Source organism: Bos mutus, chromosome X (assembly GCF_027580195.1).
Source record: "Bos mutus isolate GX-2022 chromosome X, NWIPB_WYAK_1.1, whole genome shotgun sequence".
Lineage (NCBI taxonomy): Eukaryota > Metazoa > Chordata > Mammalia > Artiodactyla > Bovidae > Bos > Bos mutus.
Window position 1 is genome coordinate 20086899 of NC_091646.1, and position 17370 is coordinate 20104268.

Below are 17370 nucleotides of genomic sequence, written 5' to 3' on the forward strand. Positions count from 1 at the left end.
TTACTGAACATCCATCATCTCATATAGATACAAAATTAAAGAAATAGAGAAAAATATATTTTTCCTCGTGATGAGAACTCTTAGGATTTACTATCTTAACAATGGTCATAAAGAGCACACAGCAATGTCAATTATATTTATCATGTTGTACATTACATCCCTAGTACTTGTTTATCCTATAACTGCAAGTTTGTACCTTTCAACCACCTTCATCCAATTCTCCCTCCCCCTAACCCTTGCCTCTGGTAACCACAAGTCTGATCTCTTTTTCTACAAGTTTGTTTGTCCAAGATAGACCTTTATGGTTAATGGGAATTATTTTAACTGGCTAAATTCATGACCCATGGAGTCATGACAGAGGTCAATAATCAGGTTAGTCACACCCTGCCCGTGGGTCCTTCCTGATAATAAAATTACCATAAAAGCACCATGGTCAAGGGCCAAGGGGATAAACTGTGCAGAAAAGAGTTAACATAGCAGGTCTGAGGTTGCCATCTTTAGAAAGGTCTGCTTACAAGGTTGACTCTTGGCTTAATACCTGGGAAGTTAGCATTTAATCATTCCCTGACTGATAAGACTGGTTTTCTATACCTAGACTGTACAAACTATGTGATCCGTGGCGAACACGTGCTGGAAAGTTTGGAGTTGTTAGGCAGAGTGTGCCTGTGTGACTAGGTCCCAATAAAAACCTTGGCTATTGAGTCTCTTGTGGGCTTTCCTGGGCAGACACACTGCACATATACTACTGCATTTTTTACTGCTGCAGAAGGAGCATGCTGGGTGTGTTCCCTCATGAGGGAGAGAAAACACAGGAAGACTTCACATGGGTTTTTTTTCCAGGTTCCACCTGTGTCTTTTTCCCTTACTAATCCTGTTGTGCATCCTTTTGCAGTAACAAACCTTAGCCAAGAACATGTCTATACGCTGAGTCCCATGAGTCCTTCTAGTGAGTCACCAAATATGTGGGTGGTTTTGGGGGCACTCAAACCTTTCTAAGAAATATATGTGTGTGTGTGTGTATATATATATATACACATAGATCTTATACCTATTAATGTTTTATTAATGATTGTTACAGAATTCCTATGACAAAATGTATCATAGAATGAATGAGTACCTAAGTATAATATGTACATAATTATATATCTTTTACATTTATTCCTATAGCTCAAGAAAAAAAATGCTCTAAGACATCATGTATATAATAATCATTCCCGAAACTCTCTTGTTACCTTTAGAAAGTTACATTAAATTACCAAAATAAGAGAGATCTAGAGGATTTAAGAAAATATGTTCACCACTAGCTCAGTTACTCAAAATGACATCAGGAAAAACTGAGGCTGGCATTGGGTAAAAAGAATTATATATGTCCATGGTAACCAAAAGGCAACAAAAAGAAAGAGAAAGGGCCTTTAGCAGCAACCTCAAGCCCATAAAATATAATCCTGGCCTAAGCTACAAGAGGAGAAGGCAATGGCACCCCACTCCAGTACTCTTGCCTGGAAAATCCCATGGACGGAGGAGCCTGGTAGGCTGCAGTCCATGGGGTCGCTGAGGGTCAGACACAACTGAGCGACTTCACTTTCACTTTTCACTTTCATGCATTGGAGAAGGAAATGGCAACCCACTCCAGTGTTCTTGCCTGGAGAATCCCAGGGATGGGGGAGCCTGGTGGGCTGCCGTCTATGGGGTTGCACAGAGTCGGACACGACTGAAGTGACTTACCTTACCTTACCTTAAGCTACAAGAAAATGTTAATTGTTAAAAAGAAAACATCATCGAATCAGATGTTTTATGTCAGAACTATCAAATCAGTTCCCTGTGTTTTCCTATGTTAACTGAATACTATACAGAAATTATAGTAACTAGCCAGAGAGAAACTGCTTTCTCCTGAAAACTTTCTATCAAAGTAGCATTAACTTACTGATGAAAGAAATCAAAAAGGACACAAATAGATGGAGAAATATACCAAGTTCATGGATTGGAAGAATCAATACAGTGACAATGAGTATACTACCCAAAGCAACCTATAGATTCAATGCAATCCCTATCAAGCTACCAAAAGTATTTTTCACAGAACTAGAACAAATAATTTCACAATTCGTATGGAAATACAAAAAATCTCAAATAGCCAAAGCAATCTTGAGAAAGAAGATTGGAACTCGAGGAATCAACCTGCCTGACTTCAGGCTCTACTACAAAGCTACAATCATCAAGATAGTATGGTACTGGCACAAAAACAGAAATATAGATCAATGGAACAAAATAGAAAGCCCAGAGATAAACCCACACACCTATGGACACCTTATCTTTGACAAAGAAGGCAAGAATATACAATGGAGAAAAGACAATCTCTTTAAGAAGTGGTGCTGGGAAAACTGGTCAACCACTTGTAAAAGAATGAAACTAGAACACTTTCTAACACCATACACAAAAATAAACTCAAAATGGATTAAAGATCTAAATGTAAGACCAGAAACTATAAAACTCCTAGAGGAAAACACAGGCAAAACACTCTCCGACATAAATCAAGGCAGGATCCTCTATGACCCACCTCCCAGTGTATTGGAAATAAAAGCAAAAATAAACAAATGGAACCTAATTAAACTTAAAAGCTTTTGCACAATGAAGGAAACTATAAGCAAGGTGAAAAGACAGCCTTCAGAATGGGAGGAAATAATAGCAAATGAAACAACTGACAAAGAATTAATCTCAAAAATATACAAGCAATCCCTGAAGCTCAATTCCAGAAAAATCAATGACCCAATCAAAAATGGGTCACAGAACTAAACAGACAGTTCTCCAAAGAAGACATACAGATGGCTAACAAACACATGAAAAGATGCTCAACATCATTCATTATCAGAGAAATGCAAATCAAAACCACTATGAGGTACCATTTCACACCAGTCACAATGGCTGCCATCCAAAAATCTACGAACAATAAATGCTGGAGAGGGTGTAGAGAAAAGGGAACCCTCTTATACTGTTGGTGGGAATGCAAACTAGTACAGTCACTATGGAGAACAGTGTGGAGATTCCTTAAAAACTGGAAATAGAACTGCCTTATGATCCAGCAATCCCACTGCTGGGCATACACACTGAGGAAACCAGAATTGAAAGAGACACGTGTACCCCAGTGTTCATCACAGCACTGTTTATAATAGCCAGGACATGGAAGCAACCTAGATGTCCATCAGCAGATGAATGGATAAGAAAGCTGTGGTACATATACACAATGGAGTATTACTCAGCCATTAAAAAGAGTACATTTGAATCAGTTCTAATGAGGTGGATGAAACTGGAGCCTATTATACAGAGTGAAGTAAGTCAGAAAGAAAAATACCAATACAGTATACTAACACATATATATGGAATTTAGAAAGATGGTAACAATAACCCTATATGCAAGACAGCAAAAGAGACACAGATGTATAGAACAATCTTCTGGACTCTGTGGGAGAAGGCGAGGGTGGGAAGATCTGAGAGAATAGCATTGAAACATGTATATTATCATATATGAAACAGATCTCCAGTCCAGGTTTGATGCATGAGACAGGGTGCTCAGGGCTGGTGCACTGGGATGATCCAGAGGGATGGGATGGGGAGGGATGTGGGAGGGGGGTTCAAGATAGGGAACATATGTAAACCCATGGCTGATTCATATCAATGTATGGCAAAACCCACTACAATACTGTAAAGTAATTAGCCTCCAACTAAAATAAATTAATTTTTTAAAAAAGCATTAACTTGATAGCTGCATCAAAATCAAAATGTGTCATTAGGAAAACACAATATAGAAGTGATCTCAAGTTGTACAAACCATGCAGTTAACACTTAGTTTAATCCCTTTCTCAACAGACTTTTTTTTTTTTTTTTTGGTGCAAAGACTCATTTATTCAAGAGCTCTTGTGAACATAAAAATACATAAAGTAGTAGATTAAAAAAGAAGTCATCACATAACAAAGCATTTTACAATCTATTTGGAGAGATTATAAAAATCTCAAAGCTATAGGGGATATCAGAGAATACCTGGCCTCTCTCCTTATTTTTAAGGATGTAAAACTGAGACCCAGCCAGGTGGATTAGCCTAAGTAATCCTAAATGGATTACCTCTAAAAGTTACTTAGAGGTAAAGACAGATTGAGACTGCTGCTGATGCTAAGTCGCTTCAGTCGTGTCCGACTCTGTGCGACCCCATGGACGGCAGCCCACCACGCTCCCCCGTCCCTGGGATTCTCCAGGCAAGAACACTGGAGTGGGTTGCCATTTCCTTCTCCAATCTCAACAGACTTCTAATAATGCAAGTTTAGAAAGCTTCAGATGTACTATTTTCTTATGTCTTTACCTCGGAACACAAATGAAAATAACACAGCAGAATGGTAGCTTCAGAACAAGTAATCAGAAGAATTATAAAGACTAAGAAAAGGAAGCCAAACATGATGTACATCTGATGAGACCTGAAAAGAAAAATGACAATTTTAAAATAAGCTTTAACTTAAGGATACACACAGAAAGATCCATCCAACTCTAAACAGTAAACTGTCACACACTTTTCTCACCTTGAGATTTTCATTCCAGACTTCATCTATTCATGTAATATCATCAAATTCATGTAGTATCCATGTAGTATCAAATATATACGTATATTCCCTCACCTACACAGCTTCAGAATTTGGCCATATTCTCTCTCATCAGAAATAGTATTGCTACTCACCAATATTTGTCTGCTCCTATAATTTAGTTTTCACTTGAAACCCATCGATTTTCTCTATACACAGTTGAAAACATGTTTTCTCTTTAGAAACGCAAATAGCATGCTGCTGCTGCTGCTGCTGCTAAGTCGCTTCAGTCATGTCCGACTCTGTGCGACCCCATAGACGGCAGCCCACCACGCTCCCCCGTCCCTGGGATTCTCCAGGCAAGAACACTGGAGTGGGTTGCCATTTCTTTCTCCAATGCATGAAAGTGAAAAGCGAAAGTGAAGTCGCTCAGTCGTATCCGACTCTTCGCGACCCCATGGACTGCAGCCACCAGGCTCCTCTGTCCATGGGATTTTCCAGGCAAGAGTACTGGAGTGGGGTGCCATTGCCGTCTCCAACCAGCGACTATATTATACAACAGAAAACCACAGAATCAAATTTTGTTTTTGGAGGTCTGTTAACAGGTAGCTTCTCCAAATTGGTCTTTATAGCACAACACACATAATTCTATTAAATCTACTTTCAAACATGCATCTTTAAAAATATCACTGTGTAGATTACATTTAGGCCAAACTTCAAAGGAATGAAGTAATTCCTTTCATTATTATAGAGCAAGCTGACTAAATTGGGATAAGAAATAGACATTTCAAAAAGCCTTCTGAAGAGAAGAAACTGGTGAACTGATCAATATTCCATTTTAAAACCTCATGTAAAATATACCCCTGGGGGTGAGGATGAAGGATGGGGGTTGGGAAGAATCATCTCTAGAGTTCATAAATATATACAAAGTTGTACACAACAAGCACCCTGGTTTCTCATTGAAACAAAAATTAAATCATCTAAAGAATCTTGGCTCAAGCAGTAAAGAATCTGCCTGCAATATGAGAGACCCAGGTTCAATCCCTGGGTCAGGAAGATCTCCTGAATAAGGACATGGCAACCCACTCCAGTATTCTTGCCTGGAGAATTCCATGGACAGAGGAGCCTGGTGGGCCACAGCCCATGGGGTTGCAAAGAGAGTCAGACACGACTGAGCGACTAACACTTCAAATAATCTTTTAGTTTTGCTTTAAAAATACTTTCCCATCAAAAATATCTGCAAAATTTGGTTACTATAAAGGTAACAGATTTTACTGCTTATCTTTCAAACAACTTTGACACAGTGCTGTTTATAAAAGGTGGGCAATTAATGTCTATGATTAAACCTAATTTCCTAGTACATCAAAGCTTTGTCTAGAAGATTCTTTTGGGACAGAAGTGTTATAACATGCACAATTGGTGACTGCATTTTATTTTATTGTGCATTTGCCCCATCTCCAAAAATCCCTCCAGAGTAAATCCCACTTGGCAGCTCCCAAAACCAAAATGCTGTCAAGAATCAGGAAGTAAGAAAAAAAAGGGACTTGGAGCAACTGAAATAGCTGTCACAAAGCAGGGGCACTAAAACTGTAGCACTTTAATCAGAGAGCACTGGTTCTTACTTCACATGCATTTCTATATTGGTTATTGGTGCATGTGTGCTCAGTTGTGTCCAGCTCTTTGTGACCCCGTGGACTGTAGCCCACCAGGCTCTTCTGTCCATGAGGTTCTCCAGGCAAGAATACTGAAGTGGGTTGCCATTTCCTCCTCCAGGGGATCTTCCTAACCCAGGAATCAAACCTGAGGTTCCTGCATCTCCTGCATTGGAAGGCAGATTCTTTACAACTGAGCTACCTGGGAAGCTCCATATTGGTTATTAGAATTCTTAAATTACAACAGATTAAAAGTAGCAGATAAAAAGAGGAAGGCTATAAGGAAAAGGCATCTGACAGCACAACTAACAGTTGACAGAAAGGAAGATAGAAAACCATGACTTATAGCTCAGTACAGATGAAGACCCAAAATCAGTGCTATTCACGTTATTTTTAGCAGAGAAAATAAATGAAATCTTGCATGGGAGGCCAGTATGGAAAAATGATACAAATCAAAGCTTCCCCTTCCATCTTTAGGTACCTCCCTCCAAGGGACACCCCCATTCAACCCCCTGCAAAGTCTCAGAGAAGTATGGTTTGAGACCAACTTTTCTAAGTCACCTGGAAAGGATTAAAAAGAGGCTATTAATTTTCAAAAAGGAAAGCTTTATAGACATTTCCATCCAAAAGTGGCTTTTAAATGTTGTAAATTAAGTCTTAGTTTCCTAGGAAATTCCTTCGGGTCAGATTGCTATTCCCTGGATAAAACAGGGTAGTACATGAAGTCTTACTATACCAGAATTCGACCTCGACATATAGGAAAATTAATTTATTAACAATTAATATTTTGGAGATTAAGAAGATATGAATACCTATGGCTGATTCATGTTGATGCTTGACAGAAAACAACACAATTCTGTAAAGCAATTATCCTTCAATTAAAAAATAAATAAGCTAAAAAGAAGATAATGATACTCACCAAATGCTGTTTAGAATAAAAAATAGTTGGATAAAAATACAACCAAAAGGTAAAACGCCACCGATGATGATACTAAAAAGTGGTCTTCTAATGAAATCCTGGTGAGGAATATGACGAGGAATCTGGTTTGTACCAACCGGATAGTCAAACTGCTCGAAAATAAATCAAGTGAAAATCAGAATGAAATAAAACTGAAGTAAATTTATACAGACAGCATCACAATACACAATCTTAAATCTGAACATTTTCAAGAGCAGTTATATGGGCAAAGGCTAGACCAATGCTCTGCCACAGAAATACTATGATGCAAGCCACAAAGGCAGTAAGTATCCAGTTTCTTATATATGTTATTTGATCTAATGATCTAACATGCCCAAATAGTATCATTTACATTTGTGACCGATATAAAATTATTAATCAAGATATTTTACATTCTTGTTGTTGTTGTTGTTCTAAGTGGTTGAAAACCAGTGTGTATTTTACACTTACAGCACATAATTCAGACTAGCCACATTCCAAGTACTCAAAAACTATAGTTGTTGAGTGGCCACCATGTTAGATAGGACACAGGTAAACAATAAGGATGTTTATCTTTCCTTACACATTTCAAGGGAGATATTGGACAAAACTTACTAGTGACTGTTTCAATGTAAAATAATATATGACATCAAAAAGTTCTCTCTTAGAATTTGTCTAATAATTTATCTCTGAAAATTTGTCAACAGTTTTCAGAAATTTTTCTTTTTCTGCTCTATATGGAACTCCACTTCCTGTTTTGTCTTGTCTGACTTCTCCCATGCAAATTCATGCTATGTCCTCATAATACAACCCTTTTGTAGTGTGGCCTCATTTAGTCTTTTTGGTATACTGTTCCTTTTCCCTATATGTTGAATAGGCTATCAAATATGTAAACTGGGTGAGAAGATACAAACTATTACACAGAGAATGGATAAACAACAAGATCCTACTGTATAACACAGGGAACTATATTCAATATCCTGGGATAAACCATAACAAAAAAGAAAAAAAATCCGTCAACAGAACCCATTTCTTGGATTGTATCTTGGCTTTCTTCCCCCAACTATATAATCTCATCATTTTTCTGACTTTCTTAAAGTCAGCCTTCCTATAATATATCTTTTAAATTTTGCCCATCAGAGAGAGAGGGAAATATAAACAACCCATAAAATGTGAAATACATTAAAGAATGTCTTTTAAAGTGTTACTGTCTTTCATTTAAAGTTTGTAAAAATCTTTTATCCCTAAATGATTATTCTTTGTCATTTTCTCCAATGGTACATCTTCCATTTCCTGTATAGTCTATTCACACTGAGGTATTATTTCAGACATCATTCGATGGTCAAAAGCAGTATTTTAAAAGTTTACCTTTTGGAAACTTCCAACGTATGCACCCAAAAATGTTAATGGCACTGAAATGCCAAACCACAATGCAAGGATTCCTACCAAGGTACCAAATGAGATAGCAGATGATGACCCTTCAATCCAAAGAATTAAATTCATGATAAAGATGTCAACAAAGACCACACTAGGGGAGAAAAACCATCAGAAAATGTTACGATTTCAGGAAAATGTTATAAACATACTTGATATGAATGTTAGAACATTAAACCCTAGAAGAATATTAAATCATTCTGTGTAAACCCAGTTATTGAGTTGGAGCTTAAACTCAATACCATATATATAACAAGATAGCGATTTATTACAGGACATAATTTCTACATCTCATTCATCTTTGCAGCTCCAGAGCCTAGCAGAAAATAAATAGGGTGTGGAATAATATACCATTGAAAAACAATATGCAATAGAGTAAACACAATTAAGAAAATACATATATTAAAACAGATTTTAGAATACTAGACTGAAATGGGCTATATAAAGCCTCTTGTCAAACAAGTATTCATTTAAAACCAAGAGTTTTATGATTTCCTGTAAGAAAGTTCATTAAAAATTATCTTATACATACCTCTTTTTTTTTTTTCAGAGCCTTCCTAACAAAGATTCTGCCATACAATTTCTATTAATAGCTCTAAGTGGTGGGGGGAAATGTTTACTATCATGCAGACATTTTCAGCTTTTTTTTTTTTTTTGACCTTCAGTACAGGAGGTAGAGAAATCTTAAAAGCTGTTTCACATGTAGTGCAAATAGGGCTCAAAGTTATTAAAAGTCCTTTTAAATTCCAGCATAGTGTAAGAAGCATTTTTGGGAATGGTGGCAGTTTGATTTGTTTTTAAAGAGTGTATTTGCCAAAGTGGGGGTGAGAGATGGTAGGAGTGGGAGTTTTGGGATTAGCAGATGCAAACTGGTATACACAGAATGAATAAACAACAAGGTCCTACTGTAGAGCACAGAGGACTATATTCAATATCCTGTGATAACCATAAGGGAAAAGAATATGAAAAGAATTTAAGATGTTATGGAAAAATCTGAACAAACTTTTCGGCCAAACCTGTGCAAGTGTGTGTGACTGAATCACTTTGCTGTACAGCAGAAATTAACAGAACACTGTAATTCAACTATATTTCAATAAAAATTTTTTTTTAATGTATATTGACAAAAACCTACTTGTGTATACAACCTTGTATGTAAATAAGATTTTTTTCCTCTTGATACCACCTCAGAAACTGAGTCTCATTTAAGTAATTTAGTATTTGGTTAGATTATTTCAAGTAGATTTTTGTATTCTGGATTTATAATTTTGTTGACAAAGATTTTGGTGATAAATTTGCAAGTATTTGTTAATCCTTGAGTATAAGAATCTGTTTTTTCTCTGCATGATTTCAATACCTTTAGACCATGAAATTTTTGCACCTTATGTCCCTGGATATGTTCCAGTGTCTCCTGGCTTATAGTCTATGGAACTTGAATAGAATTTGTGTCCTGCTGCTGTGTTAAAACTGTATAAATCTTAATTATGTTGAATTGGTTCATACTGCTTTTCAGGTCTACTATGTCCTTCTAGTTTTCTGTCTATTCATTCTATTAATGTTTTAGAGTTTGATATTGAAACTTCCCCTAAAAATCTTTATTTATCTACTTAAAAAATAATTGTAATATATAGTGGAACTACATATAACTTTGTTTTGTATTTTCCAAGTCTCCTGTAAATGTGTTATACTTCCATAATTTAAAAAAAAAAAATTTTTTAAAGAATCTGTCTTTTAAAAATAGTATTTAATATTTTACAGCCTAACTAAGTGTAATGGAAATCACTACTTTAAATCTAGGAAATAAGCCATCATGTATCTAAAGATGAATAATTTCAAATGAGCTGATAAGGTTTTTATTACTTTTTTATTTGAAATGTTTTATGGACTGGCTTAATTCTATTTAAAGTTTAACTGTGTGCTTATGGTTTATTTTGTATAAATTTTACAATAAAATAATTTAAATTTTCCCCCAAAATAAAACAAAGTGTTTAAATTCAAAATCAGCAGATCAACCCCTAAGTCTAATGGATAAATCACCAGGCAAGCCCAGCTACTATGCCTGTAGATGTTCCAGACAAGTTTAATCACAGCTACAGGTAAGTATGGGTATCAGTGGTGCGGATGTGAGTGTTTCTGACAGGGATTCATCCCTTCCTCTTTCTTAACATTTATTTATTTGGCTATGCTGGGTCTCAGTTGCTACATGTGGGATCTAGTTCCCCAATCAGGGATTGAACCTAGGCCCCCTGCACTGGGAGCATGGAATCTTAACTACTGGACTACCAGGGAAGTCCCATGAGTGTTTCTGAAAGCCTAAATGATGAGGTTGAAAAGATGGGCAGAAGTTAGACTGTGGAAGGCTTTGAATGTCCAGTTAAGGAATATAGACTTTATCCTGTCAACACTAGGAAGCAACTGAAGGGTTTTTACACTCAAAGCTGTGAGGTATTCCATGCAATTTTCCAGAAAGGTGAATCTACAGCATTCCAAAGGACAAATCTAAAGGAGGAGATACTAGAGGCAAGGAGACTAGATATAAAGTGTTAAGAATCTGTACAATGTGATGATGGTTAAAATGTAAAGAATGTATACAAAAGACATGAAGAATTAAAAGACTTTGGGTTAAAGATGGCACATTGAATGCATATTTAGTTCTGCTCCCTCATCAAAACCCTGATAAAATTATAGCAAAAGGATTTTTTAAAGGCATAAGGATGGGGGGATGTTGTAAAGGGGAGAAGATATTAGCAGCAAAGTTTGGAACCAGAGAGCAGACAAATAGTAACCAAGTTAGTTGGAGTGCGAACCTGTATCCTAAGTCGTCAGTAGAAAAAGCTGAGAGGCAACTCAGTTTATACCACAGAGCTCCAAAAAGGCTTGGGAATTTGTGGTGCCAGGTACCTCTACAGGTAGGGATGAAGGAGTGGCTAAAACCAGAAGGACTGGTTCAAAGTCAGCCTGAGATGTGGACAGACCTGCAGATTCTGTCCCCCACCCCCAACTCTGCAGAACCAAACATCATTTCACGACCCCTGCAGAAGACAGGAGGGTTAGTTCCTTAGAGAAGATTCCTGAAGCTCAGGAAAAAACTTTACCAAGACCATTTAAGATCCTCAGAGAAATTAAAGGAGACATTGCAGCCATGAGACAGGAAGAGAAATTTTAAAAGAGTTTTGAGAAAATGGAAGAGTTCTTGCTGTTGTGTTTTTGTTTTTGTGTCAGCTGTGCCACAGGACTTGTGGCATCTTAGTTTCCCTGACCAGGGATCCAGTCCCCTGCAACAGAAGCACACAGCCCTAACCACTGGACTGCCAGGAAATTTCCTAGAAGAGGTCTTAGGAATTAAAAGTATGACCAGAGGCACTTGTATGTGAAATCTAAAAAAAATAAATAAACTTATTTACAAAATGGAAAGAGACAGACATAGAAAATAAACGTATGGTTATCAAAGGGGACAGTGAAGTGAAAGTTGCTCAGTGGTGTCCGACTCTTTGAGACTCCTATAGTCCATGGAATTCTCCAGGCCAGAATACTGGAGTGGGTAGCCTTTCCCTTCTCCAGGGGATCTTCCCAACCCAGGGATCAAACCCAGGTCTCCACATTGCAGGCGGATTCTTTACCAGCTGAGCCACAAGGGAAGCACAAGAATACTGGAGTGGGTAGCCTATCCCTTCTCCAGTGGGTCTTCCTGATCCAGGAATCAAACCAGGGTCTCTGGCATTGAAGGTGGATGCTTTACCAACTCAGCTATCAGGGAAGGAAAGATGAGGAGAGGAATAAATCAGGGGGTCGGGATTAACATATGTAGCCCACCAGGCCTCTCTGTCCATGGAATTTTTCCAGGCAAGAATAGTGAAGTGGGTTGCCATTTCCTCCGCCAGGGGATCTTCCCAACCCAGGGATTGAACCGGTGTCTCCTGCATTGGCAGACAGGTTCTTTACCACTAACGCCACCTGGGAAGCCCATATATACACATCAGGGAAGTCCTATATACACACTACTATATATAAAATAGATAATCAGCAAGGACCTGCTGTATAGCACAGGAAATGATACTCAGTATTTTATAATAACCTATATGGAAATAACTTTGAAAAGAACATTTATATATATATGTATATATACACATATAACTGAATCACTGTTTTGTACACCTGAAACTAACACACTATAAATCAACTATACTCCAATTTTTTTTTAAAAATGATAAGGTAAATTTAAACCTTAGTAAAAGGTTTGGAAGATAAAGCTGATGAAATGTCTTAGAAAGCAGTTTAAAAAGAGAAAGAAATGAAGAACAGGCAAGAAAAAAAAGGAAAATTAATGATCAACCCAGGTAAATGTAAAACAAGTTACATGGATAGAGTTCTTTCTGAATATCTTTTAGGGATAGTAAGTAATTTGCTGAAGATCAAACAGCTGGGATTCTTACTCAGATGTGTGTGTGTGTGTTTTTTAACAGCAAGCTTTCTCCATCCCACTGTGCTATAATAAAGCGTCTACAGTAGGAACCAACCAGACCAATCGCATCTACCGTCTCCTCCCCAAAACATTTTGTCAAAGATCAGAGACAGGGAATGTGGTGACAGCCACTTGATGCTACACCAGGTTAGGCTTTGAGGTCTACTGTTTAGAGAATCTCTGATTTCAGTCTTCAGTTGTAAATTCTCTCAAGGCCCATTCCAGTTCTAGTATTTTAAGGCTTCCTTCATATTTTCCATCTATTTTCAACTTCTTACTTAGGATCATTGTTTTGGATCCTTCCCCATCCCTCATTATAAGTGATTTTGTCCTTTCTAAACCTTCTTTCATTGTATTCTTTTTTATTCATTTATTCTTTCATTTTACCATTTCTACTTCACCTTTCCTCCTTGCATTTACAGACTCTTCCATTAACACTTTTTTCAGTAGGCATATCTATTCTGCTCTTTAAAGGCTCATACTTTGCTCCTGTTGGAGATATAGCTTCCAGTCCTTTCAAACAACAGCATGTACAACAATAAAACCTCCACCTTATGTCTCATCAGTTTCTGGCTTCTCAATAAGGGAGTTTAGTTTCCCATGATTTAACCATACTTCCTCAAATGTTTTTTTAATACCTTTCTGCTCTAATGAATTTGTTTAGCCGCAATATTCCTCTGCCACATTTTCTAGCTTTGGAAAGATTCATTTTAACTGTTATCTTTCCATAGCCAGAAAAATTACTTCTCAGTTGACAAATCACAACCTTCTTTCTTATATATAAACTCAATTAACCCGTCTCAACGATTTCCCTTTTGAAAGTACACTCTAGAATGCTAATATGTGTTTAACAATTCTGTAACTGTCCTTCCATTTCATGTTTTTATATTCTAAGTATTTCTTCCTTTGTCGATGTCTAATTATTTCTAGACCTTTTCATAGAATCTTAAACAGCAAAACTAGAAGGAAACTTAAGAGGTTACCTGGGTCCATCTCCTACTTGAAACATTTATTCACACATTCATCAAACATTTATTGAGTACCTATGAGTTAGGCCCTGGTGTTCCAAGATAAATAAAACAAACATCCTTGCTCTGAAAAAGCTCAGTCTAGTGGCGGACAGAGATAAACAAATTACAACATAGGAAATACTATAGCAGATAATAGATATAAAACAGTAGGAACACAGAAGAAGAGAGTGACCAAAAATGCTTTGTAGATCACAAAACAATTTCACAATCCATTAGCTCATTTACTTTTCTTTTTTTTTTTCCCTTCCCAGCCTTGGAGTTGGAGGGGGCTTCCTACACCCAGGGCTGACCCTGTGCCCCCACCATCATCCTGTTTTTCCCCAGCTCCCGCAGGACAAAGTCCCAGTCCCTCAGCCTGGTGCTCAGGCCTCTCTGTGGTCCAGCCCTGGCTCCCTGGCCTTCCATCACCCCTCCTCGGTGCCTCTGCAGCTCCAAGCTGCTCAGACTTTCCCAACAGACCAGACTGCTGCTTGCCTTGTGCCTTCGCCCCTGCTGTGCCTTCTGCTTGGGTGCCTTTCCCTCATTTACTTTTCTAAATGACTCTGTGACACAAGCATTACACGCAAGGAAATGGACAATCAGAAAGGTTATAGGACATATCCAAAGTCACTTAGCTAATACTGAGTACTAGAATTCAACCTTCCTTCTTCTAATTTTAAAGTTTGGGTACATGCCCATCAACCTCTGCTGACTCTTCCCTTTCTTACCTACCGCTTTTGGGGCTACATGCAGCAAAATTACATCATTTAATAATTTTACTTTTTTCAATTTCTCTTAGGAAGTGTATGCTCATTAATTGAACTGCTTCTCCATTTAAATTCAAAACCATTTTTACATTGTCCATGTCCATACCATGAGGCACTGAAACTCTTTCAAATTACCACATTTTAACAAATAAGAATCCCAATACCTTAAGATTCTCCCTCTCATCTACTTAAGAAAGCCCCTAAACCTCTTGATAATCACGATGGTGTGATCACTGACCTAGAGCCAGACATCCTGGAACGTGAAGTCAAGGGGGCCTTAGAAAGCATCGCTACGAACAAAGCTAGTGGAGGTGATGGAATTCCAGTTGAGCTATTTCAAATCTTGAAAGATGATGCTGTGAAAGTGCTGCACTCGATATGCCAGCAAATTTGGAAAACTCAGCAGTGGCCACAGGACTGGAAAAGGTCCGTTTTCATTCCAATCCCAAAGAAAGGCAATGCCAAAGAGTGTTCAAACTACCACACAATTGCACTCATCTCACACGCTAGTAAGGTAATGCTCAAAATTCTCCAAGCTAGGCTTCAGCAATACGTGAACTGTGAACTTCCAGATGTTCAAGCTGGTTTTAGAAAAGGCAGAGGAACCAGAGATCAAATTGCCAACATCCACTGGATCATGGAAAAAGCAAGAGAGTTCCAGAAAAACATCTATTTCTGCTTTATTGACTATGCCAAAGCCTTTGACTGTGTGGATCACAATAAACTGTGGAAAATTCTTCAAGAGATGGGAATACCAGACCACCTGACCTGCCTCTTGAGAAATCTGTATGCAGGTCAGGAAGCAACAGTTAGAACTGGACATGGAACGACAGACTGGTTCCAAATAGGAAAAGGAGTACGTCAAGGCTGTATATTATCACCCTGCTTATTTAACTTCTATGCAGAGTACATCATGAGAAATGCTGGGCTGGAGGAAGCACAAGCTGGAATCAAGATTGCCGGGAGAAATATCAAAAACCTCAGATATGCAGATGACATCACCTTTATGGCAGAAAGTGAAGAGGAACTAAAAAGTCTCTTGATGAAAGTAAAAGAGGAGAGTGAAAAAGTTGGCTTAAAGCTCAATATTCAGAAAATGAAGATCATGGCATCTGGTCCCATCACTTCATGGGAAATAGATGGAGAAACAGTAGAAACAGTTTCAGACTTTATTTTGGGGGGCTCCAAAATCACTGCAGATGGTGATTGCAGCCATGAAATTAAAAGACGCTTACTGCTTGGAAGAAAAGTTATGACCAACCTAGATAGCATATTGAAAAGCAGAGACGTTACTTTGCCGACAAAGTCCGTCTAGTCAAGGCTATGGTTTTTCCAGTGGTCATGTACGGATGTGAGAGTTGGACTGTGAAGAAAGCTGAGCACCGAAGAATTGATGCTTTTGAAGTGTGGTGTTGGAGAAGACTCTTGAGAGTCCCTTGGACTGCAAGGAGATCCAACTAGTCCATTCTAAAGGAGATCAGCCCTGGGTGTTCTTTGGAAGGAATAATGCTAAAGCTGAAACTCCAGTACTTTGGCCATCTCATGCAAAGAGTTGACTCACTGGAAAAGACTCTGATGCTGGGAGGGATTGGGGGCAGGAGGAGAAGGGGACGACAGAGGATGAGATGGCTGGATGGCGTCACCAACTTGATGGACGTGAGTTTGAGTGAACTCAGGAAGATGGTGATGGACAGGGAGGCCTCGTGTGCTGCGATTCATGGGGTTGCAAAGAGTCGGACACGACTGAGCGACTGAACTGAACTGAACACATGCATATGGTATACAATATGAAAAGAAAAAGAAACATAGAGAAACAGTGAAAATAAGTATAAAACAGTCTCCTTCACACTCCTGTCCCCCAGCCATGCAGCAACCCACCTAGGGGACAACTACTGTTAACAGCTGCTTTTCAAATAAAAAAAAATACATTTTCATAAAACTGTGATTTGATACTGAACCATTTCATAGTCCCTGTAACCCTGAGCCATGTTATTAGGGACTTCCACTCGAATTTTTTAATTTTGCTGTCTAAAACATCCTTCAAAATTGATCCCATAGAAAACAAGATAAAAACAGCTCATAGTCCACTGAAAATGCTAATTCATTTCCAGACATTAATTGTTCAATTTAGTTAATCAAGCTTAGTGACACAGCATATTCTAATTCTTTTAAATTTTCTATTCTAATGACGTACGTAACTTCTTTTTACAATGAGATGGAACATCTGTCTGATGAAAAATAGGCCATTATTATTCATCTGAAGCCATGAAGGCAGTTTCAGGAGAGATTTACATTTATTTCCTCTCCAGTGCCTAGCATAATGCATTAAATATAGTAAAAAAAAATTTTCAAAAATACAATAAATAAGTTGAATGAGTAACTAAATAATGAAGAGAATAGTAGATGGTTTATTGACTAGTTCTTGCTCACAATATCCCTTGTATTACAATCCAGTATAATGACTTTTGCACAATGGCACTTTTGTGCCAAAGTTACTCAATTTCAGATTCATCTGAGTCTTGAACTTGAAGCAACAAATATTTGAAATA

The 17370-nt window shown here is 37.8% G+C and overlaps 1 protein-coding gene across 5 annotated transcripts in view; it reads right to left on the minus strand.

The window, feature by feature from the left end:
• The window catches only part of LOC102270821 (transmembrane 9 superfamily member 2-like), a 79050-nt gene that overhangs the window by 17814 nt on the left and 43866 nt on the right, over nt 1-17370 (minus strand). For 3 of the 5 annotated variants that reach the window (XM_070366055.1, XM_070366056.1, XM_070366054.1), the window contains 3 exons: nt 8520-8679; nt 7134-7282; nt 4349-4460 (listed from right to left, as the gene is read on the minus strand). In XM_070366055.1, the coding sequence (XP_070222156.1) occupies nt 4349-4460; nt 7134-7282; nt 8520-8679 (421 nt within the window). The remainder of the gene's footprint in view (nt 1-4348; nt 4461-7133; nt 7283-8519; nt 8680-17370) is intronic. The other 2 variants (XM_070366058.1, XM_070366057.1) reach the window with 1 other exon arrangement.